The 24130-nt window shown below is 42.0% G+C and overlaps 3 protein-coding genes across 5 annotated transcripts in view; 2 read left to right on the forward strand and 1 right to left on the reverse strand.

The window, feature by feature from the left end:
• The window catches only part of ABAT (4-aminobutyrate aminotransferase), a 57868-nt gene extending 45444 nt beyond the window's left edge, over nucleotides 1-12424 (forward strand). For all 3 annotated transcript variants that reach the window (XM_054080168.1, XM_054080169.1, XM_054080167.1), the window contains exons 7-16: nucleotides 1166-1246; nucleotides 1746-1838; nucleotides 2214-2276; nucleotides 3596-3659; nucleotides 4308-4456; nucleotides 5956-6093; nucleotides 7460-7627; nucleotides 8333-8479; nucleotides 8872-8983; nucleotides 10230-12424. In XM_054080168.1, the coding sequence (XP_053936143.1) occupies nucleotides 1166-1246; nucleotides 1746-1838; nucleotides 2214-2276; nucleotides 3596-3659; nucleotides 4308-4456; nucleotides 5956-6093; nucleotides 7460-7627; nucleotides 8333-8479; nucleotides 8872-8983; nucleotides 10230-10351 (1137 nt within the window). In that variant the 3' untranslated portion in view covers nucleotides 10352-12424. The remainder of the gene's footprint in view (nucleotides 1-1165; nucleotides 1247-1745; nucleotides 1839-2213; nucleotides 2277-3595; nucleotides 3660-4307; nucleotides 4457-5955; nucleotides 6094-7459; nucleotides 7628-8332; nucleotides 8480-8871; nucleotides 8984-10229) is intronic.
• An 855-nt stretch (nucleotides 12425-13279) lies between these two features.
• TMEM186 (transmembrane protein 186) lies at nucleotides 13280-15919 on the reverse strand. The gene is made up of 2 exons (XM_054080417.1): nucleotides 15839-15919; nucleotides 13280-14977 (listed from the first exon to the last, which is right to left on the reverse strand). The coding sequence occupies exons 1-2, from the start codon at nucleotides 15917-15919 to the stop codon at nucleotides 14240-14242; spliced, it is 819 nt and encodes a 272-aa protein (XP_053936392.1). The 3' UTR covers nucleotides 13280-14239.
• On the forward strand, nucleotides 15885-24117 carry PMM2 (phosphomannomutase 2). Its single transcript, XM_054080418.1, has 8 exons — nucleotides 15885-15987; nucleotides 16893-17004; nucleotides 17909-17985; nucleotides 18912-19003; nucleotides 19720-19819; nucleotides 20820-20895; nucleotides 22039-22154; nucleotides 23473-24117. Exons 1-8 carry the CDS (start codon nucleotides 15937-15939, stop codon nucleotides 23575-23577), a joined length of 729 nt encoding a protein of 242 aa, XP_053936393.1. The 5' UTR covers nucleotides 15885-15936; the 3' UTR covers nucleotides 23578-24117.
• The last annotated feature ends 13 nt before the right edge of the window (nucleotides 24118-24130 follow it).

Below are 24130 nucleotides of genomic sequence, written 5' to 3' on the forward strand. Positions count from 1 at the left end.
GGCTGCTTTCCTGTAGGCACTTCTGTGATTGCTAAGGCTCTTGCAGCAACCCAAATTCAGTCCTGCTGACAGACAGAGAACCGGAGGGGGTGGAGAAAAGAATTCTGGGAAGCAGGCAGGAGTTCAGTTGGGTAGTTTCCTGGTAGGCTGTGGAAACCCATGGTTAGGAGAGATCACGTTGCGTCTATGGAGACTATTTCAGTATGAGTGGGTCATGGTCCATATCAGACCTTAATCATGAAATGCAAAGGAGAAAAATGGGAAGAAGAAACCTCTTGCTGTCATACTTGATCAGGAATGTACCTGTAATTAATGCTGAGGCTCTGAGAAGGGCAGCTGTGCAAACTGAGGGCACTAGAATAGGAAATAGTTACCTGCAAAGCAGCAGGCTTCATGAAAACAGTGCACAGTTGAAAAGGAATTTCACCGACATGCCTGGTTATGTCATGGTGAATGTTCTCGAGCTTGATTAAATGCATGTTGCTGAGTAGTGAGTAATAACATGCAGGGTAACTTGTTGCCCATCTCCTCGCTGCAGTGCCCATTACTGTACATGCCAGCAGAGTCTAGAATGGAGACAGCATGCCTGTGTGCACAGGTTATTTGTCAGGAATCTATTTTATCGTAGTGTTGTGTTGCTGATCCTTTCATGTATGTTATCTTTCTCAGGCGTAGCCCCTATCCTTTAAGTGTACGTTTGCTTTGTTCCCCCAAATCCCATTGTAGCGGTGTCTGGAGGATGTTGATAACCACAGTGTTCTGAAATGGTCTGTCTTGAAGCTCAGTAAGGAAGTGCTGCTATCCTAATTGAATTTAGATTTAGCTACTCAAACTGAAGGCAAGTAATTAAGAATTCAAAGGATATTTCTTCTGTGTAAGGAAAATTGGGATCGAGTGACTAAAATGGCAATATTGAAGAAGAAATGTCAGTTATCAGTTAGCATGCACCTTTTCTAAGGTGTCCTGCAAGAGTAAAGGATTAAGGGTTAGAAAAACATATTCTAAGACATCAATATTATTCCCTTGTTTTAAGACTCCTTGTGCCATGACTACAAATTTCTGGCTGGCATTTGTAGTTAGAATAAAACCTAACTGCCTTGATGTCTTCACAGTATTCTTCACGTGACAGTAAAACCTAACAATTTCTCTTCCTTTGTCTTTGTAGAGCACTTTTATCAACAGACCTGCCCTAGGGATTTTACCTCCAGAGAACTTTGCAGAAATCCTGAAGGCATCTTTGTTATCAGTAAGTTTGAGATAGCAGTGATGAGTTACCGTGCTGTGTACGGGATTATCAAGAGAGGTTATGGATTTCAGTAGGGAACATGGCAGAGTGGCTGTTTGTCCAGTTACCTTCCCATTGTAAGGAATGAGATTGAATCGTTGCCCCTAACTTTACAGCTGAATGTGAGCAGGTGACGTGTCTGCTCTGCATGAAATACTGCCTCTTTCATTCTGAGAACTGATGAGAAAACACATTTTCACTAACTTCTGTCTACTGTACTTTCATAAGACCTGGAGGAATAAATGGCTTCTGTTTGTCTTGATTTAAATTTGAAGATCCTCAGTACTGAAACTGAGTTGAGCCCTCTCAGATGCAGTTGAAATTGGCTTTCCTCATTGTAGACACAGTTGATCTCCTGTTATATTGAAGCTCCTAATGTTACGGACTGATCAGTATGGTCATCACTTTGCACTATATTTGTGCCTAATATTTTTGAGTAATTTTCTCTCTTTATTGACAGGTGGCTCCTAAAGGCCTGCCACAGGTGATCACCATGTCTTGTGGATCCTGCTCTAATGAAAACGCCTTTAAAGCAATATTTATATGGTACAGAGTGAGTAAAATATTAAGATTTTTTTTTTGTATGTTCAGATGTAGAAATTAGTATTTATTTGTCACCAGAACTGTTACTGTAAAACAAAGTGAGGCTTGGAGACTGTCTTGTTCTTGATGTTATTTATAGTCAAGTTAGTATAAAATTTTTATTAGAAAGTCTTCATCTAAGCTTTCACTTCATATCAGCACAACTTTAGAAGTTATGCAAAAAAGGTAATAAAGAACGTGCAGATAGCAGTCAGTATGTAAGAGCCACAGTCATTGGCTCTAGTTTGGAATACGAGCATTACTAACTTGTGGTTCAGCCATAAATGCCTTGGTTACAACTAAAGGAAGATTATCTGTTGCTTTGGATTTTGTTTTTATTTTTCAGAACAAGGAGAGGGGCCATAATAATGTCACAAAAGAGGAACTGGAATCTTGCATGATTAACCAGGTAACATCTGTTCTTTAGCATAGCTACAGATATACCACTGGCTTGAGTTTATAAGGGAAAATTGAGAGGAAACTTGAGTTTACGGTCTCTGAAGTGGGGTTTTGGTTTTGTAAATTTAGGAAATGATGAAATACAAACTGCTCCCAACAAATACCAAGATCTGCTGCTTGTATTCCTTCGCAGCCTTCCCAGTTGTGTATCTTGGGAAGTATCTTTATCATTTGCTAGAGAGGGGGCCACATGATGATGGGTTCTTGCAGATAATTAATACATGCAAAAGTTTACAAATAATAACAACAGAACTTCTAATTGTTTACAGAAGTTGTGATTTTATGGCTTAAGACTGATCAAGGGGTTGGCTAAAATTTGACTGACTACGTGTTAACAAGAGGCGGGATGAGGGAATCGAGATGCAACCAATAAAGCTCTGAAACCTTATTCACCTTCAGCTGAGCTGGTCTTGCTCTTGCCAGGCATGAATATTAATGTGCCACAATAGCAGAAAACAAAATACTCAATCTCTTTGAGATAAACGGGTTAGAAATGAGTACCCTGCTGGTCCCAGCCTGATCTTTGGCACTGATGAGTTCATTCACACGGGATTAGGGAATTTATTTGGCTTTAAAACTGAGAATTCTTTTAGGTTTTTGTTCTGGTTTGTTTTATTTTGTTTGTGTTCAGAATTATTTTTTCAGTTCTCTGATGTTGGTTACAGCGCGGTCAGACAGACGGCTGTGCCAGTACAAATAAGAGAATGGCACATCATGACCTGAAGGAACAAGAATTTTATAAGATGACCAAGGACTTGTCAAACTAATGATCACTTTTTGTCCAAGTTTAGCTATCTAAACGTTAGAATTGCTCTTTGAGCTAATCATCTGAGTTTTCTTTACAGTTGAGGAGGGGAATGTATTTGAGAGGGCAACTCTATTCCCCCTTTGGGGGAGATCCTTCAGAATCCAGTCACAAATATTGGAGCCTTGACCCTTTTGCTGAATATGGGGTACAAGACTAAAGATGTAATGGCAGTGAGTGAGTGGTGACAATCCTTTCACTTGCAGGAGAACAGAGAGGCAAAGAGAATTTGTATTTTTAAAGGGGGCAAGGGCTTAGCCAAATGTATTTGTTGAAATGGGTATATATGAGCATTTGTGGTGCCTGATGGTTGAAAAGGGAACCGATTAGCATGCTGTGAGAGACAGCAGCCTGGATCCAGCCCTCCTGCTGGACTCTGGCCGTGGGTTTGTGTCTGGGTTGCTGCAGGGCCGCCTGCCAGCGGCACCGCATGCTGACTGCCCGCCTGTCTGCTCTGCTTGCAGCCCCCCGGCTGCCCCGACTACGCCATGCTCTCCTTCATGGGCAGCTTCCACGGAAGGACCATGGGTAAGCAAAGTGTTGGCGGCAGCACCTCCCTTTCCTAAGCTGTCATCTCAGCAGTTTCTGAAAAGTGGATTTCCCTTAGACAAATAGTGGAGAAGCTGTAGGTTTACAGAAGGTTTGCCTTGGAAGCCCCGCTGAAACTGAGTATGTGAGTGACAGTGGGGATTGATTTTATATTTGTTGAAAATTTATTTTCAGAAGATCCCTTGCTTTCATTCTGAATCCAAGGTTTCCTGTCTATACTAGTAAAAATCTAACTCCTGGGGTACAATTACCACAGTATACAAATGAGATGTGGCTCATTTTTACCATTTTATATTGGCTCAGTCCATGTTCTAAACTCATTACCCAAGAGTGCTATAATTCTGAGCCTTGACAGTGAAACCCATCTTGTCTGAGTCTGAACAGGTTGCTCAGAGGTTCTCCTCTTCTGGAACAGTGCATGTGGAAACTGATGCTTAAAAGCTAGAGCAATCCACTTAAGCTTGACTAAATCCAATTACTTAGTATTTCAGAAAATAAAGTAAAAGCATAGAGCAATTAAGAGGATTCTACAATCCTGGTGTCAGGCAATTTTTCACCTCTTGGTAGTTTTTTTCCTGTATTGTTCCTAGTCGGGTATTATTTTAATTTTTGTTTTTCGGGGTTTAGGTTGCTTAGCTACGACTCACTCTAAAGCAATTCACAAATTGGACATTCCATCGCTGGACTGGCCTATTGCTCCATTTCCAAGGCTAAAGTATCCCCTGGAAGACTTTGTGAAAGAGAATCAACAGGAAGAAGCCCGTTGTTTAGAGGAGGTAAAAATTGACTGCCAGCTTTCTGTTTTTTTGGTTTGAAATAACAAATAGTGTTCAGATTAGCTGCTTTTCACTAAAGGAATGTTTTCAGGGATTGGAACAGCATGTGATTAAAGCAGCATTCACTGCTGTTTACAGTCAGAAGTTTGTCCCTGCCCTTCCAAAGAACAGCCAGCATACTCTGAATTATAGAGGTCTACATGAATTGTACCAAAGTGAAATTTCACATTCAGGAGAATTTCATTATATCCCAGCGAACTTATCTGTCAGATCTTGCAAAGAGACACAGGCTAAGAAAGAGCACTGTGTGTATGATCTTCTGCAGAGAGAACCTGTAACAATATTTTGGGTTTCAGCTTTTACATGGTAGTCTTCTGGCGTAAAGCGCTGATCCTGCCTACAGCAGCAGAGACGCTGTTGTCTTGCCTAGTCCAGGAGAAAGGAAAGGTGGGCAGAACAGACAGTAAGGCTGGCAAACTGTCTCCAGGCAACAGAACCACAGGATTCCTTGTTGGGCTCACAGGGATCCAGGATTTGTCCCTTGGAAGCGCTCACTCTTGAGAGCGGTAGTGGGGAGCGAGGCACAATATGCCCCATGTTTTGGAACTGCAGTCGTGCACTGTCTGGAGCATCGTAATCAACTGCAGAGGAGGAGGCTGCGGTGCGCTGCAGGGAGCACAGCAGCACTGGGGTGGCTGTGCGCGGCTGGATCAAAGAGACTTCTTATTCAGACCTGCCTAACTAAAATGGAAAGCATAGCAGATTGCTTCCCTGTGTTTGCTCCACAAAAGCTTGGGGAGAAGGAGAAATTGTGATGTGAAAAATCAATCCACAGACTAAAAGTCAGACGCTCTCTTTGAAAGTAAGGGTGTTGGCTTATTGACACCCTTTGGAAACCATCGCTTTATAGAGCCTACAGCGTTGTGGGCCTTGAAGGCTGTAAGTGGTATCTCAAGTGGAAATGACGCTACCAATTGCAGCAAGCAGCACTACAAGGTTAATTAAAACTTAACTGTAAGCCCCTTATCAGCAACAGGATTTCTGCACTCTTTAATCTGATTAATTTTAAAGTGTCTGAAGTGGGTGACTAGAAAAAGCAAATTCACCAGATTACCATCTTTAATACATTAGCTGAGTTTTGTTTTCTGACCCAATATCTGTTCTCTACTGTATTGCTTAGGTGGCTGGCGTAGCAAACTGCAGTGGTTTCAACCCTGCTGTCAGCTGAAACTTGCTAGAGCTTTCACACCACTGCAGATAAATGTGCAACTAGTTACAATGAGTTTATGATATTATTTAAACTTAAGCATTATTCAGGAACAAGAGAGCAGTGTTAAATCCTGGAGGAAACTACTTGTTAATTCTTTACGCTTCCCAACACCTTTATTGTGAGGAATGTCAATGAAAAGTTGAAGTTCTCTTGCTGAGATTTAATCTTGCTGGGAGGCGATGTGTGAATGTCCTGAAAGGAGAGTGTACCATAGGTGTTTGATTTGCAGGTGGAAGACTTGATTGTAAAGTACAGGAAAAAGAAGAAGATAGTGGCTGGAATCATTATAGAACCAATACAGTCAGAGGGTGGCGACAACCATGCTTCAGATGACTTCTTCAGAAAGCTACGAGATATCGCCAGAAAGGTAATCAAATATTTCACGGCACACTCATTGGTAGCTACACATGCAAATACTTCTTGGTGTCTCCAGGGGCATTCCACCTGCCCCAGGCACTTCAAGATCTTTACAGGCCTCCTTTGTAGCAGTTGGGGCAGGTATGTGCTATGTGTATTCAAATACAAGCTACCCCTCCCCGCCAGTCTTTTCTCTTCCATTTGATGCATACCTAGTGGTTTCCTCAGTCCAGTAATTTTTTTTCCGATGTCTAAGTGAGAGAGAAATTGATTCATTAACTATGGATTTCGTAGTAATGTTCTTCAAATGATAATGCAAATTTATTGAAGGGGGTCAAACAAATTCAGAAGAGATAGGTTTGGAAAAGGGTAATTTTATGTTGACAGACTTTTTTTAATTGCCAAAAAAGCTGAAACAAATTGAGGCCAACTATAAGTGCTGATGTGCCTATAAAACACTGAAAAAGACATGCCTTGATAATCTGAATGTAGAGTTACCTGTTTGGGAGTGATGACCCTCGGTAAGACTTACTCCATGCTTTATTCACCCCCAAAAGATTTGTGTGCTTATGGAGCAGAGCATAGGTGACATCTGAAAATTCTGTTCTGCCATGAGAAAAGCAGCTTTTCCCATTATTAACAGCTGCTTATGCAAGGGTTATAACAGTGAAAAAATTGAAATTAAAAGGTTTGACTTGTCTTAAACAAGATGCTGTCAAAAGTACTTACTGATTGTTTTTAATCACAATATCATGATTTAGCTTGATCTCCCTGTCCCATAGTTTCAAGAAAATAGTCTTTTGCATCAAAAAAACATGTTAGCAGCTGAAATGAGTAGCCCTTTCAGCAGACATGTCTGAAAAGGCAGCTCTTCCAGGATCACTTTAGGCCCCCAGACTAAACAGATAGTGATGCTGGTATTGCCTTTGTGCCACAAAGTGCCTGACTTGGATCGGATCGGAGGCAGAGACTTTGTATACAAAACAAACAAAACCAGAAATGATGTTCTACTTCCCCTGGATGCTTTGAAAGTGCTACTCAGATTCTTCCCTGATGTTTTCAGGTGTCCCTTAGAAATGTTCAAGACTATATGAAAAATGCATAGATTATCTAAAAACATGTACTTTGGGAATTTAGGTAGAAAATGTGATTCTAGTGCCTTTCTGAAAAAATAGCTGAATTTTTAATTGTGAAACCCAATGCATAGTGAGTGGCACTGATGTGGGACGTGAGGAGGGGAGCTTTGGAGTGGTGAAGGGAGATTGGAGAAGTGATGTTTCATGTTATTGGCTTGTATTTATCTGTTCAGTAAGGGAGGTATTTCTGTTTTGGAAATGTGGATGCTCATTCCCTGCTCTTTACATCTGGCTTCGCAGCATGGCTGTGCGTTCTTGGTGGATGAGGTGCAGACTGGAGGTGGCTGCACAGGAAAATTCTGGGCACATGAGCACTGGGGCCTGGACGACCCAGCTGATGTGGTAACGTTCAGCAAGAAGATGATGATAGGAGGATTTTTCCACAAGGAGGAGTTCAGGCCAAATGCTGTAAGATTTTCAATGAAACTCTGTGCTGGTTGATGGCCCCTTCGTGAGTAACTGTGATGTCCACAGAAGACAGCAGCATTCCTTCAGCAAGGCAGGTTCAGCTAGATGGAGCTGCTGTTTCATAGATATTTGCTTTGTGCTTACACAAAGTTATCAGCACTTCTTCACTTTTATTCCAATTGCTGTCAGTCAGAAAGGTGGTGGGAGTGGAGAACTGGGTTTAGCCTAATAAACCTGACCTTCAGTACAAAATCCAGCTACAAACTGATGCCTTTATCCATAGGGCAACATGATATCTTCAGAGCCTGTATGTCAGTAGTAGGATTCAATCAGCAAGATTTCTTCTTTTCATTAATGACATTTTAGAGGTAATAAATCGGAAAAAAAAATAAAGAAGGAGAACACAAAGCTCGAATGTAAAACCCATATAGATGATGCAATTTCCATATTATCTATAGCCATGTTTCATGAGATGTCAGAGCAGCAAGACAGAATGCACTAAATTTGTGGAATAGAGTAGTTTGTTTCTACTCAGCAGGGCAGCTGTATTTTGCTCTTCTAACAAAAAACTGGGAGTTGGTGAGATTAGTGCTTGCTTTTTTATACACCAGATATTTGCGCTACCAGTTTGATGCCTTGCTTTTCTTTATTGTAGTGATTTGCCCATTAACATGTTCCATAACTCTCTCTCCACCCTTTCCCAAGCCCTATCGGATTTTTAATACCTGGCTTGGAGATCCATCCAAGAGCCTTATGCTTGCTGAAGTCATTAAGGTTATTAAAACAGAAGACCTCCTAAACAACGCAACCCATGCCGGGAAAGCATTACTGACCGGGCTGCTGGATTTACAGGTAAACAACTGGAAGGATTATAGATAAAAGAGACGTTTGCTGATCAGTTAGGATCTGACCTAATCCAGTTTAAACACTTGAACTCCAGCTGGGAGCTAGACTGTAATAATAACTTGGTGGTTCAGGTATTTCAATGCAAGCCTGAATAACTCTGCCCTATTTTGAACTCCCTGCTGTCAGGCTCTACAGCCACTGGCTATCCAGGTTGTTGTCAGAAAGGGCCAAATAGGACACAGCTATGTGATAAATCATCCTGTGTGATCACTCACTGTGCCAGAGCGGAGGAGGCAGCAGGGTTTCTCTGGGGCAGAATGCCTGGCAGAGCAGAGAGTGCCACCAGGTGCCCTCTGCTGCAGCAGCTGCCGTGCATCCTTCCTCACCTCTCTTTGCAGGCTCGTTACCCCCATCTTATCAGCAGAGTGAGAGGAAGAGGAACGTTCTGTTCATTTGACACTCCAAATGATGCAACTAGAAACAAGTTAATTACAATAGCCAGAAACAAAGGTAAGAAAGTTTGTGTGGGGATTAGCTTCAAATGGCAAACAGCAGCATACATAATGCTTTAAATTGTCCCTTTTTGGATGGTGTCTGTATATTACAGTATAGAGGACAAAAGTGAAATTATCGACAAAGCTGTGTTTAGACATTTCTTGAAATACTTGTGTTTCAGAGATGTCAGACCAGTCTGTTGTGTGATGTGTGTATTTACCTCCCTTTATAGGTTCTGTATTACTAGAAGAGACCTATGTAGGGCATGAGTTTTTGTGATGTCCCTTTCATATTTCTCTGCAGTGAGCTTAGGTGCACCTAGGCAGGGCTTACTTCTAGAAACCAGGCAGGAAAATTGGATGAAAGTTAATGTGATGGTCACTCAGGAAAACACAGAAGAACAACTATGAATTTGATGGGATACCTAATAATGAGTTGCCTATTAGGGGCGCAGATCTACAACTACATCCCTCTTCTACTGCAAAACTCTTACCCGGCTGTGGACAAGCCCAGGTATCAGGAGGGAAACCTCATGATCCAAATTCACTTTGAATTTAACTGAGGGAGGAGGAGGCTGGGTTTGCTTCTGTCAGCTTTCCCTGTTTCTTATACCTCTTGAAAAAAAAGCAGGCGTGGTGCATCTAGACTATTGTGAACCAAAAATTTTAGAGTGTAAAAGACATTGATTTTTTTTTTTTTAATTCTTGGAAACTAAGCCAGCAGGGAGAAAAGCCAAGTGGTTTGTTTCTTGGTAAACCAAGGCTATGCTTAGAGGCAAGGTAAGCTCAGATCAATGGCACGGATTTTTGTTGCCCACAAACATTTCAAAGAATTAATTGGTTTGGGGGTTTAAACGTACCATGCCTTGAAAGGCACTGCAGGAAGAGGTTTGCCAGCACTGATGTATTTTAACTTTTTGTAATTAAAACCAGAGTAGTTTAAAAAAAAAAATCGCCAAAACTCCTACTGTGTCTTGTCCTGGTATCGAGGTATGTAACCAGTAGAGTATTGCAGCTTTGAAGTCTCAAGTGCTGTTTGACCTCTGTGCTGGATTAGTCCCAACATTCCAAGTGTTCTACAGAACAGCTACAGGTACCCACAGTGTTCTTCAACACGTGCTGTGTCCTCGTGGGGTTGGCAGGGATTAGAGGAGCTTCTGTTGGCCCTCTGCGGTGACATGAACCTCGTTATGAGACCTGTATTTTCTGGAGATTTGGCAAAGATGGAAATGACCAGAGGACCTATTCTATTCTTGTTTCAGGTGTTGTGCTGGGAGGCTGTGGCGACAGATCGATTCGTTTTCGTCCAACGCTGATCTTCAAGGATCATCATGCGCACCTCTTCCTGAACATTTTCAGTGACATCTTGGCAAACTTCAAGTAAAAAGCAGTTCCCTCGCACTGAACAGCTGATCATGAAATTAGTTTGCATTAATTCATGTCTTCTCTACTTACAAGATAAGTGTAAAGTCATAAACTAAGGTTCATGTTCTGTCTGTAATCCTCCCTGAGGCAAACTGCTCCATGCAAACTCAGCCCAGGCAGAGCATTGGTACTGGTCACCAGCAGGTACATGCGGCTGTCCCACTCTGTGCGCTTGTAGAAGCTGTGGCCCTCCATCTTCTGGCTTGGGTTGTATTAGTTGCAGAGCCTCTCTACATTCATGGCCCTGACTATTTGATTGTCTAAATATGAGCTGGTACCGTCCACCTTCACAGGTAATCCCAGTAGATTTACTCTTGGGTCCAGAAGCAGCAACAAGCATGGTGTTCACTCTTAACGCTACATGCCTGCCATACAGAAAGTGCTAATCTCTAATGGCAGCTGGAATAAAATAGGCGTTTCAAGGAAAGCTCTGCTTTCCACCACTGCCAAGTACAGTATTTTACAGAACAATGTCCAGCTTTATTCCCCTGAATACAGACATCTGCCACACCAGCTGGATCAGGATGTCACCACTGCTCCATGTCCAGCCTACACACACTGCTCCTGAGGCATTAATGCACTCGGCCCTCTAGGTGGAACTGATGTACTTATTTTCCTCATGCTGGATTTTAAAACTTTTGCCTTCTCTTACAATCAGATTTGTACAGAGAAGACCATACCCTGAAGGATGCAATTTGACAAAGCATAGAGACTTATATGAAGCACATTATCTCCACCTCTGTCAGCAGCAATCTAGAATGACTTGAGATTATTTTACTATTTGCCCATAACACGCAATAGCCAATCATTTATCTGTTACAAGCGCTTCATGAATACTTGAGGTATTTTGTAAAACTATAACAGAATTGCTTGACCTTAGCCATTACCTGACATGAGAAACACTACAGTGAAGGCCTAGTCCTAATTTCACATTTAAAATGCAAAATAATTCTGTTTTTGCTCTCATAGTTAATTCTAAGTCATTCATACTTCAGGGATCTTCTAGACAGCCACAGATCAAAAAGTGTCAGTGGTTGATTAATTTGTTTCTCTTCAGAAAACTGTTTTGGACACCTCTTTACTCTGTACCCTTTGCTTAAGGCTGACTTGAACTAGGTCAGGTACCTTTTTTTTCTTGGTTAGCAAGCATCTGGATTTTGCTTACTAAGTTTAACTTTCTGTTGTGCACCAAAAACCAGGGACCACGGTGGACTTTACAGTTGCCCTGTTATGATCTGATCACAATTTTTAAGTAATAACTGAGTCACAGCAGTTAAAGTATTTACAGATTTAATGCAGCTACAAAAATGTGAAAGGCTTCTTACCTGCTTTGAGAAACGTTCATCAGGGTTTTCCCATTTTAATTTTTGAGCGGTGGTATTGGAAAACTCAAGCACACTCACTTCTGCTAGCTTAAAAATAACAGGATTTCTGTAAACCCCTTGGCAGAAACCAGAGGTCTGGTACCAGCTGATCAGAACCTAAGAAGGTTTTTGACCAAAGGTTGCAGAATTCTGGGGGAAGGACTGGTGAGATGGTGTTCAACAAAACCTCATCATTATCGCTGCCCTTGTAAGCGTATTATCAGCAAAAGGAAAGTCAAACAGAGAACTGTATTTGACAGCATTCTGGGAATTAGTTTGTTCAACATATCGGTGCCGTCGTTTTAGTAAATGTCTCTAGCAAGTCTTGTACTTTTACAGAAGCAAGGGTCCAGTAATTTGAAGTCTTACCACATCTTCACTTTTACTATGAATACTCTAGGTGTTTTTATAATTTTTTTCTGACACTCGGTAACCGTATAATTGTGTATAACATGTTGATGAAATTCTGTTAGAGAATACATAGAAAGCACTGCAGCTGAAGCATATAAAGTTAATATTGTTTACAGCATACTGTGGACAGTGCCAAATAAATGTTTAAACAAATACTTATCTACACTTCATGGTGTAAGTAGTAACTGTACACAGATCCATAAAAAATGACATCTCGTATGTAATCAATATTCTTAAATAAAATATTTATAATTGAAGTTCTCCAGGGCTTTTTATTTTACACCTGGTACATGCCTGAACTGAATTATTAGTGAACACTAAGTATATCTTTATGAAGATACACCTCCAAAAACCATACTTTATGCGTACCATTCACTGCATTTTGCTGCCATGGTGTCTAAGTCAAGGAACAGTTCTATCTTCTTTTTGATACTGCTGTACCATACAGGATCAGCCAGAATTTAAAATAATGCAGTTCCCATTAGGAAAATCCAGCAGGAATAAACAGTAAATCAAGGTTACTCCATACACTTAAATGGCAGTTTTACTTATCTGCACCTGCTGATCCACCAAGAGACAAAGGTTTCAGTACACATAAAGAAGGAAATTAATGCTTCATATTTCTCCAGGAGACTCGCGAGGGTCAGATTATTTGCCCTTGTTTCAAACAACACAGCAGCCTGCAAAGCAGGAGTTAACTTGATTCTGACAATTCAAAACTTTTATGTGTTACAAGCGACCAGGTTTGATGCTTTCTGGGTTTTAAATTGTGCTCCTCCTTCTTACTGAGGTTTTGGAAAATGAGGAATCGTACTAACGCCACAGAATGAGACCACTGCTCTTCGCGGACACAGCTGCCAAAGTGATCAACCTGGCAAGTTCACCAGAATACAAAGTACACATATTTTCAGCCTTATTTCAACACAGCTTTTAGGTGTCTTTCTTAACTTTTTTCTTCTTGTTTTAGGTAAGCTAAGAGTCAGGGAGTAGGGATTGGAAAGTGTATTTGGCAACAGAGCTTCTGGTGTTAAAATATGCCCAAATCAGTAAACACATCAAGGGGTACAGAGTACTTGTTCTCCAGGCTATGTGGTAAGCTTCACAGATGACAGCTTAATTCACATACTTACAGATTATTTTTATTTACTTAAGTTTTTGCAACTTGAGTGTTACAGCATTGATTAAATGTCATTCATACATACAAAACAAACACAAATGAACGTATATGCAGAGGACAAGTAGTTCCAAATTTTCAGATGATCGGTAGGATCCAAATTGTACAGAGGATCACAGAGTGTCCCTGTGATTCACAGCACCAAATTTAGGTATGTTTTTCCTTTGTTTCAGTGGGAAAGCAACTTATACAACAGGTTCCTGAAATACTGTCCCATCTTTAGCTTAGCCTTGCAGATGAACTGTAAGCGTGTCTGGCAATGCCCTTGTTTTGCCCAGTTATGTTCACATCCTGGAAGACCTTGCCAGGGGACCCCCCCCACCTCACACAGCATTATATACCACTCTTTCCAAGTATCTCAATTTCATTAATACAGGAGCTTTTCTCTCTCTGATAGCCAGAATTATTTACCATATGTATGTATGAGACAAGTGTTAACTTCAAGATGCTTCCCAGTCCACCTAGAATTAGCTAGAAGAAACAATGAACTCAACATGAGGATGCTCTGGCAGAATTACTGTATTTCGCTTTTCAGAGTTTTTCCTGTTTAAAAACATCCAAGGAGGCCAGCTGAAATGGTCAGGGTTAGCATCAGTAATTCGGCCTCCAACTGCACAATCCAAGTAGGAGAGTTTAGTCCTGGAACTGCTGGTGACAGCACATCATACACTTCACTGTATCCAACACGGAAGAGACACTGCCCGTACCTCCAACAAGCTGCAAAGACGTTTAATCCAGTGGACTGCCTTTTACCATTTCTACTTTCTACGCCGAGTGCACTAACAGCAGGCTTTGCAAAGTACAATGACAGAACTATGTTAGTTTGGTAAACTAAACTTCATGGAAGCAGCACAATGAAGATGCAACAAGGAAAATCTACTGGAAATTAGCTGCTGTATCACTCAAATTCTCCAAATATGTGAGTAAACTTCTGTCTGTCTACAATCTGGCCAAACCTAATCGTAAAATATAAAATATCTGTACTATTATACCGTTTGAACTGGAGAAGTAGCTCCCCTTTGCTATCTCCAGCTTCATCCAAAGTCATCACTGTCTCTATGGGACAGTAAATGTCATTTCGCTTTCCCCAGAATGTCAAGTGGGCCACTTTGACAGTACGGCCAGTTTCACTTAAGTAGATTAATCCAATAATTCGTCTGAAAAAATAGCTCATGCTGTACAACATCGCACCAGCAAAGAGCGCAATGCCAGTCGTATACAAGAGGATATTCTGAGAGACCTGGTCTTGCAAATAGAGGTAGCAGATGGGCGGCAGCGTGGCCACAGTGGTGGCAGTCTGCAACAGCTTCAGCCTGGACAGGACCCTGCAGTACTTAATCCCCGGAAACCTGTACACCAGTCTGAACTCTTCTGTTTTCTCACCCACAGCTTTTTTTGAGGCCACAGCAGCAGGGGCCGAACGGCACAGATACACAGATGGCTCTCGCTGTCTCCCAGGATCATTATTAACACCACTAACTCGCCAGTTTTGTGACTGCAGACACTCCCGTGTACCACAAAACCACAGTGGGCGAGCATCTTCCTTCTTGCACGACCTTGTCCAGAGCTCATTTTGTAGGCGTCTCCCAAAAGGTGGTGCCATGCAGACTTTAGTCCCAATCCTGCAGAGCCCAGCCTAGAAGGAAACATGCCCACAGGTCATCAGTTGAGTTTGCTTTACTAGCAAATCACATTTAGCTCAGCAGCTAAAGACAAGCAAGCGAGGGACCTTACACTGAAAACACATTTTGTTAGGAAACAGGCACGTGGGCTCGCGTTCCTTCCTGCAGGAGAGGAGGGAAAATACCCGAGAGCATCGCTGAGGTTACTGTTACTGACCGAAACCTCACCGCGTCCCCTGCCCCTCTTATTACTCTCTACAACTACCTGAAAGGAGGTTGTAGAGAGGATGGAGCTGGGCTTTTTTCCCAAGTGACAGAGGACAGGACAAGGGGGAATGGCCTGAAGCTGCGCCAGGGGAGGGTCAGACTGGATATCAGAAAAAAATTCTTCCCAGAAAGAGTCATCGGGTACTGGAACAGCTGCCCAGGGAGGTGGTCGAGTCACCTTCCCTGGAGGTGTTTAAGGAACGGGTTGATGAAGTGCTTAGGGACATGGTTTAGGGAGTGTTGGGAATGGTTGGACTCGATGATCCAGTGGGTCCTTTCCAACCTGGTGATTCTATGATTCTATTCTATGATTCTGCCTCTGAGCGACACCCGGCGGGAACCTCCCGCGCCAGGCGCTGCAGCAGCGAGCGGTCGAGCAGCGACGGGAAGGGAAAAGCGGGCCGAGCGCCGCAACGGGGAGCGGAGCGCGGGCAGCGCTCACGAGGGACCGGGCGCCGGCGGGGGGGGGGAAAGGGGAAGAAGGGACCTTCGCCTTCCCGCCCCAAACACGGCCCCACTCGCCTCCAGCCCAGCCGCCACGGACCCCCGCCCGGGAGGGAAGCGGGGACAAACCCTCCCCGACCCCGCGCACCGCCCCGGCCCCTCACCATGGCCGCCGCGCCGCCCGCTACCGGCGGGGCCCGCCCGCCTCGGCCCCGCGCAGGGCGGAAGCGGCCGCTTCCCGGCATCCCCCGCGGCCGCCGCAATGGCGCTCTGTCTTTTCGACGTGGACGGGACCCTCACCGCGCCGCGACAGGCGAGCGGGGCCGGGCCGGGGCCACTGGGGCTGGGGCTGAGACCGCTGGGGCCGGGGCCGGGGCTGCGGCTGCTCGAGGCTCCGAGCCGTGCGCGGGCGGTGCCAGAAGTGGTTCCTATTAGAACAACTGTAATGCTTTTGCTTTAAGCTCAAGTGGAGTGAAGCTTCATCTCAGTAACGGTGCTTTGTGGAAAGTCAGGCAGAAGGTCCCGCTGGTGTCATGTTCTCTTTCCAGCTGTGTTTTTGCAGGCGCTGTTTTTTATCACTCTCTGGAGATGATAAATTCTTGTGTTCGGTGTGATCTGTGCTGACAGGTGTCTCTTCCATAGTCCCCTCTGTTTGCAGCCTTTCCCTGCCTCAGAGGCGAGGTCAGGCGGAGCTGGAGCTGCTCCAAACGAGCAAGAGATTTGACTGTTGGGAAGTTCATTATATTAAAATTAAACCTTGGAAAGTAATAGAAAATGTGTAAGATTTCTGGGGAAATGTATCCGTATGCATGTAAGTGGGAAATAGATTCTGTCCCCAGCTCTTGTCTTGCCGTGATTGATGAAGGTCACTCCCTTGTGTTTCTCAGGCCTGATACACAGTGCTTGCTTTATGAAACTTCAAGATGAGTTTATTTACCCTCGTTTTTGGGATCGTGGGGGTTGGTGCTGCACGCCTTGGCATGGGAGCGTTTGGCACTGAAGGGACACGGGATTCAAGGAAGGGCCATTGGCTCAGGGTGCACTCTGCAGCCATTTGTGACATGAAGGCTTAATTTGCTGTTTAAGGCAAAAAAAACCCTGCTTCCTTTTTCTCCAAGCTCTGCACAGCACTGCTAGATTTAATGATTATTGAGAAACAGGGGTGCTGGTGTCACAATAAGAATACTGACAAGTCTAATTCTCTTACTTTGAAACTAGAAAATCACAGTGGAGATGGCCATGTTTCTGCAGCAGCTGCGCCAGAAGGTGAAGGTTGGAGTGGTGGGTGGCTCGGATTTGGAGAAGCTGAAGGAGCAGCTGGGTGATGACGGTGAGGATGACGGGGATGCAATCCCTTGCGCTGAACTGCTTGCAAGGAAGTGGTGTAAAGGTTAACCGTGGGTTATGCCCTGTTCATTCACCTTCTTCGCTTTTAACTTTCCCTGGTTATGGTGAATGACACCGAGTCTGTGAATAGCTGCTTATGGGCTTTAAGAAACTGCAGCTTGCATTTGCATTTTACGGCTATATTGGCGTTTTATGAAGGAGTAATTACTAGTAGTGAAATCCTGACTTTGGGACGCTAGCTGAGGAAGGTTTTTAATGTTGTCTTTTTAAAAGAGAATTAAGCACAAGGCATAGACACGTGCAGGTTCATCCCTGAGGGATCTGATACTGTTAACTGGGGTTAAGATGCAGAGGTGACTTTTGCTTTTGTCCTTTGACAGACATTTCCTTTTCTGTATTAAAGGCTATCTTTAGTAGTCTTTACTTAATTGGCACCACTGATCGCCTTCTGTAATTCCCAGGTAACCCAGAATCCATTTGTCTCACAACTCTAACATCTGCTGTAAATTAGTAACACTGAGAAAACAAACCTAAAATGATACTACTTGATTTGCTCTCTAGCCAGGCTGTGTGCTATATATATGTTTTGCAATATTTGAGGTGCTCAGCCACTTCCTTACATTTAATGCAGAGACGTATTTGCAGGAGAGGAGGAACCTTTAAGCAAAGATACAGGTAACTTCACTGAAAGAATTCATGTGATTTGAGGTGTGTGTTAATCTTAGAGAGAAATGAGTGGCTTTGATCTTGTGCTCAGTGTTACACTGCTGAATCTTTCATGCTTTATGATCTAACGTTTGCTATATTTTAACCTACTTAATATGTAAGACAATTCTGCATTAAACATACAGGGGAAATTAAGTTACTGTCTTTTTGTTTGGTTGTAGTGATTGAAAAATTTGACTATGTTTTTCCTGAAAATGGTCTGGTGGCGTTCAAAGATGGGAAATTCTTGAGCAAGCAGGTAAGCATGACACCTCCAGTAAAGTGAAAAAGAGATTTTCTAAACAAGATTTTGCTTTGTTGCTACAGTGCAGCTTTCTATAACCATCCTTCTAGCTACAGCCAAAATTGCTGTCATTTTTGTGTGTTAGTTCTGGAACAGATTGTTCATTTGGCGTTCTGATTTACGTATTGACAATCTTCACCTTAGGATTTATTCTTCGTGATATTCTCAAAACCAAAAGCTATTGCAGTCTGGAGTGTCTGATCAAATGAGAACAGTGAAAGTCCTGAAACGGCCTTTCCCTCAGGTTATCCATAGGAAATGTCGCCAAACCCTCTATTCCTGGAGGCCTATGAATGTGGCATCTCACAGCAGATGTCTGTTGGGCCTTAGGGTTCAGAAAGTTTCTTGTAGGTCTCTTGTAGCTGCTTTTTAGTATTAATTCAGAGTGCACATTCTGATATGTTGCATAAGCTAGAAGGTGAATTCTCTAAATGAAGAGAAGGTACAACTGATTCTAGATACCCTAATCACCTTCATCTGTTCAAGGTAAGTAATGGAGATTAAAAATTTAAAGGAGATCCTGGCTGAAAAGTGGTTTCTAGTTGATCTCCATTTCTTCATGCTTGGCTAGAGTAGACGTTAACTGCAACTTTTTGTTTGGGCCTGCTGTCTTTGGCCCACAGCGTTTCCTTCTAAAGCAGGTACTAGTTAGGGAAGTTATTAAAAGAGAATTTGGAATACCAAACGAGGTGTGCTTAAAAAAAACAAACAAGAAGTGAGTCTCATTAGTTAGTACTGTGTGTGCATCAACTGATAGCTGTTGAAGGCATGTTTCTTTGCAGTATTAACCATGCCTGATTATCCAATGTCTATTTTCCATGTGACTTGTTTTTAGAATCTCAAATTCTGGACGTTTGGTTGAATGGTATTTATTTTATTAGAGCATTCAGGGTCACCTGGGCGAGGACATACTTCAAGATCTGATCAACTACTGCCTGAGTTACATTGCAAAGATTAAACTGCCAAAGAAAAGGTATGTGTGTGTACACATCTCAGCAGCATTTTCATCTCCATGTTACAATGTTGAGCGTCAATATGTAAAGCGGGCTGCTCAGCAAAAAAATGAATGATTTCTGTTTTAGGAACACTATCCACAAAACAAAGCTCAACCCATGCATGCAAAGACAAGGTCCCAGCTGAAGCATGGGGTTTGAAATACTGATGGAGCATTTTTATTTAAGAGGTTCAGTTTTGAAATAAGAGTATTTCTTTGGTGTGTTTAAGATTCAGGAGCATAATGTTTACCAGAGTTGAGAAGCATGCAGTAAGATCAATTCTGTGTGGTGTGAGGGAGCAGCTGGCTGGAGACATCGATCCATACCATACGTGAGGCTCCCTAGAAACACTGCCAAGATTGCTCTAGGTTTTGCCGCCTCACTTCAGAGCTGACAGGCTGGCCTGGCAGAGTCTGAGAATTGGGCTGATGGGATGCTCCAGTCGTACTTCTAAGACCAAATCATGCTTTTAAAAGTCACTAGGGATGATGTTGAGATTGCCAGATTCAAATGAAAGCCCGAAAGATTCCTTGATGCCAGAGGTATTTGTTCCTAGATGTTTTTATGACAATGAGAGGCTGAAGGAGACATCAGATTCCTGTTCTTTGCAGAATTAAATGAAAGTTCCTTGTGATATTCAGTATTTTGAGCAATTTTTGATCTATTTTCTGTCTCATTAATAATTCATTTTTAGGGGCACTTTTATTGAGTTCCGAAATGGAATGTTAAATGTGTCCCCCATTGGAAGGAGCTGCAGCCAGGAAGAACGAATTGAGTTCTATGAACTTGATAAAGTGAGTTACAACTCTTGAAAAATACCCAGCTCTTCTGGAAGAGGCAGTTATGGCCAGGTTATGATTTTTAAAAAGCTTTTATACTTTGTGCAGTGCTTTTCTTTTTAATCCTTTCCGTGTGTTTTAGTTCAGTTCAGACTCCAGGAAATCTGCAGTTGGCGTTTTGTTGCAATAGTTAACACTGATTACTTGCAGAAGGGGTTTGGTTTAACCCTGTCTGCAGAGTACTGAACCTCCTACCTCTACACACAGGGCTCCTTGACAAAACTTGATGTAGAGAAAACCATACTTTTCTGAAGCACCCCTTAGTGTACCAGCCAATATCCATTCAAATCAATAAAACTGTTACTTTTCTTGTTGACTCCTTAAAGTTTTTTAAAGCTAAATTTAAAAGCTGACATCAAACTATTCACTGTTTATTTTCCCTGTACAGAGCTAAATGTGCAGGCTGAACTGAATCTGAGCCATGATACCAGAGTTCTGTTCCCTGCTACACTATAACAACTGGTTTTGACCAGATACAAAAACTGAAATCCAGTTCCTCAAAAGCAGTCTTTGCTTCCAACCCAGTTAGTAGCTACTGGAAGATCTCTAAGCCCAAGCCATTGTAAAAATACCCTTTTTTGGAGTTTCTTGGTATCGGAAGGCTAGTACCTGTTCTGGGACTCTTCCTGTGCCTCAGTCTCCCCATTTGTCAAACTGAAATTTACTGCGGGTTGAAACATACTACCGAGTATTCTAAGATTTGCAGGTAGAAAAGCAGATGACGCAGCATGCATGCCAAGTTTTGCTCTTATTTTGTTTTAACAAGTTGGTAACATTAAAGTTGAAATACTTTCTGCATGCTTTCAGTAATAATAAAAATATAGCTCTGTCACACTAGTCCGGGTGCTCAGACCTTCGGGTATTTTGGGGGTGGCTTTTTGGGTTATCTTTATTGATGAAATAACACAGCGTGTAACTGATGTTTGGTTTTGTTTTGCTTTTTTCTCTTAAACAGAAGGAACATATAAGAGAGAAATTTGTAGCTGATTTGCAAAGAGAATTTGCAGGAAAAGGCCTGACATTTTCTATAGGTATCACATTTAAAGTAATTTCGTTTAAAACTTTATTTAATCTAAATTTCACTTAAATCATGTCCTCTTATGTGTATGACATATCCTATCCAGCTGTGTGACATTTATCTCTCTGGGGGTGGTTGCAAGCACTGCACACAAGACTAAGCTGCTTTTTCCTCTTAGGCTTTCATTTGATACATTTTAATTGAAATCCATGAAAGAGAACATTTCTTGTCATCAGTTCATTGTCTTTTAATGTCAGCTGTGTGACTGATTATGCTGATTTTGAAACATATTACATGTTTTTGATAGTCAGGTGTGTTTCTGCAAATCAATTTTGATCAGGAACACCCCTTCGGTACTGTTCAGTAGCCCTTGGTTCTTCATTTCTCTCGCTGCGTTGTGTGGGAGGAAGGAGAGGAAAGAAAATCCAAAAGCAAGTGCAAGCTTGAAGAGAAAAGTGATAATAAGGGGGAGTTCATTTTCCATGCATTTTTTGTTTTTACCTCCCTCCCCAATATATTGCCACATTCTTGCCTTTTATTACTTTTCAGAGCTATAAAAAAGTACAGTTGTCATTAGAGTACTGGTGTGGAAACACTTAAGGCAGAAAAGAACAGCAATATAGCTCTCCTAAACTACATCAGTTACTTTTTTGACACCCTCTTCATGCTTTTGTAAAGTCCAAGGATTTGGAATTGGAACAGTTGTTGCCCTGTTAGGCTGTGTTAAAAAGGCTGTTTTCCTCCTTTTTCTGTCTGAAAGCTTTAGAAGATCTTTTGCTGAGACTTTCTGGCTGTACATGCACCAATGGCTGTATTCACTTGTGTAGTTTCTTTCTAAAAGTAAAAAGGTTTAATCTAATTTTTTTAAAAAGATTCAGTTTGTTCGAGAGCAGTCAGTGTTAGGGAACATGCTGAGACTTTCATATTTGTTTAATGAGTAAATAATAATTTGTAAATCACAACTATAGTAACCCATACCCTATAAAAACATTCTGTACTTTTAAGACATAACTCCTGGATCTTGTAACATTTCTCTGACTTCTGCAAAGCTCCCTCTAACACAAGTATTGCCCGGTTCAGTTTTCTTCACTTACTCTTCTCTCAGAAAAGTGTTCTTGTAATAAAACACAGTTTGCTTGGTTTGTGTCTGTCCTAGGAGGCCAGATAAGCTTTGATGTGTTCCCGGATGGCTGGGATAAGAGGTACTGCTTAGGAATCGTTGCCGATGATGGGTTCAAGACTATTTATTTCTTTGGAGATAAGACGATGCCAGTGAGTATATTGTTTCCTACATACATTTCAAAGCTACTGTTTTAAACCACAAGCACTGTAGTTCCTAAGCAATTGCCTTATAGCAGACAAGAACTGCAGTCAGAAAATGAATGTGAACATATGTCTTTGTTCTTCTGGCTGTGTGGTACTGGTCAGCACAATGCCAGGGGACAGCCGTGAGCACAGATTCTTCCTCTGTTTCCTAAAGTGAATGCAGCATTGTGAAGACTTAATACTGGAACATATTTTTAGATTAAACTTCTATAATTATGTTAAAACCTAGTTGACATGGCTGTATAAAACTATTATCCTGTTTGGCTATTGTATAATCGATAGATGCTTCTTGTTAGCTGGTGATTATTAAACACATTTATTCTCCATTGTATTTAATACTGCTTCCTTGTTAACCACTCTGTCTTCATACTGAGGAACTGAACTTTATGTATAACCCCTATCCCTAATCACGGGAGAGAGCGAAATGATGGGAGGGTGCTTGAGACTTTTGAAAACACTGAGCGGGTGGAACTGGCAGAGCAGCGTTTTCAATTTTGAATTTTGATTTTTGAAATTCAAATTTGGATTTTGAAATAGTGGGGGTTGCTGCTGCCTCACTGGGAAGCAGCGTGGCGAACGAGGTGCTGTGTCCTGCGGTGCAGGGAGCTGTGGCTTTCAGGGAGCTCTGCTCATGCAGGTGGCAGCACTATTGTTTTCCAAGCCAGCTGTGAAAGGAGGTTGCATCACTCCTGTGATGAGAAACCAGTCATAAATGTCACATCAGAGCAGTAGCTAGCAAGCCCGAAACAGCACTGCAAGAGCGAGGGATCAACAGCGCCTACAGTCATTTAACTAAAAGGGAAGGAAGCCAAGTTGGAAAGAAAAGGATAATGCAGATAAGTTACAAGTACCATGTGCTGGTATAGTGTTCTGTGACAAGCTTTACACCTTAATACTAATAAGCAATTTAAAAAAACTCACTGCTAGGTTGTTACACCGATCTAAAAACATGACTAAACTTATAATGCAAGTTCTGCACTCTTATTACAATTCTAATGTGCAGGTCAGGAAGTTCGCCTGCAAATGTTTGTGGTGTTCAGCAGAAGTTTCAGCACAGGTGGTGTTATAAATACATTAAGCAAAATCTCAGTGGTTTGCAGTTTTTTAGCTCTCTGGAAGACATCTCTGACATGAGTCTGTTATGGCCCTTCTGTCCATAATTTCCTTTATCTTGTCCCTTTTCCATCCCAAGCCTGTGACTATACCTTAAATTAAGTAATATTAAATCCTCTTCTGCTTTTTTTCCCCCCTCTTCTGTTTTCAGGGAGGGAATGACTATGAAATATTCATGGACTCCAGAACAGAAGGCCACAGCGTCACATCCCCACAGGATACCAGAAGAATCTGTGAAGAGCTATTTTTTAAATGAGATTATTAGAATTCACTAACTTACAAAACGGTTAAGACAGCTTAATAACTCAAAACATCTTCCGTCATTTTGTATGGGTTTGTAATTGGTCATGAATAGCAAGTGCTTTGCAGGTCAGTCATTACTGGAGGGAAATGCGTTAATTGAAGAGAACCTTGCTGACAGCTGGAATACAGCAGAGTTCTTTCAGCATCACCCTCTCCCTATTTCCATTTGCACAAATACTTTGTTTCTTTTTGAATGGTTGTGGGGTTTGGGTTCGCTCTTTTTTATTGGATTTTAACACATCACTAAACTTCCTTAACTAATTAATTAAGTTTTGGGGGCGAGGGGGAATAATCTGCCTATAGTTGATTTATGGTCTCAAAATTGGCCCTACATGGCTTTATCCCCAGTTTTTACTTTGAAGCTGCTATTTAAAAGAGTAACATTTTAGAGTTGTTTTTTTAAAAGACTACCTTGTGCTATAAAGACATGAATTGTAAGACAGTTGGGATTTTCTTACTTAAAACTGGAAGATGGTTAAGAGAGACAGGTTTTATTTCTAGGGGGT

The sequence above is a fragment of the Cuculus canorus genome, chromosome 15, assembly GCF_017976375.1.
Source record: "Cuculus canorus isolate bCucCan1 chromosome 15, bCucCan1.pri, whole genome shotgun sequence".
Lineage (NCBI taxonomy): Eukaryota > Metazoa > Chordata > Aves > Cuculiformes > Cuculidae > Cuculus > Cuculus canorus.

Excerpts from the sequence above, each read along its gene's own strand:
- TMEM186 (XM_054080417.1), bottom strand. The coding sequence starts at position 15,919 with ATGCCGGGAAGCGGCCGCTTCCGCCCTGCGCGGGGCCGAGGCGGGCGG. Across the intron at positions 14,978-15,838 it reads CGGGCGGCGCGGCGGCCATG|GCTGGGCTCTGCAGGATTGG; the intron begins GTGAGGGGCCGG and ends GTTTCCTTCTAG.
- PMM2 (XM_054080418.1), top strand. The coding sequence starts at position 15,937 with ATGGCGCTCTGTCTTTTCGACGTGGACGGGACCCTCACCGCGCCGCGA. Across the intron at positions 15,988-16,892 it reads CCCTCACCGCGCCGCGACAG|AAAATCACAGTGGAGATGGC; the intron begins GCGAGCGGGGCC and ends CTTTGAAACTAG. Across the intron at positions 17,005-17,908 it reads GGAGCAGCTGGGTGATGACG|TGATTGAAAAATTTGACTAT; the intron begins GTGAGGATGACG and ends GTTTGGTTGTAG.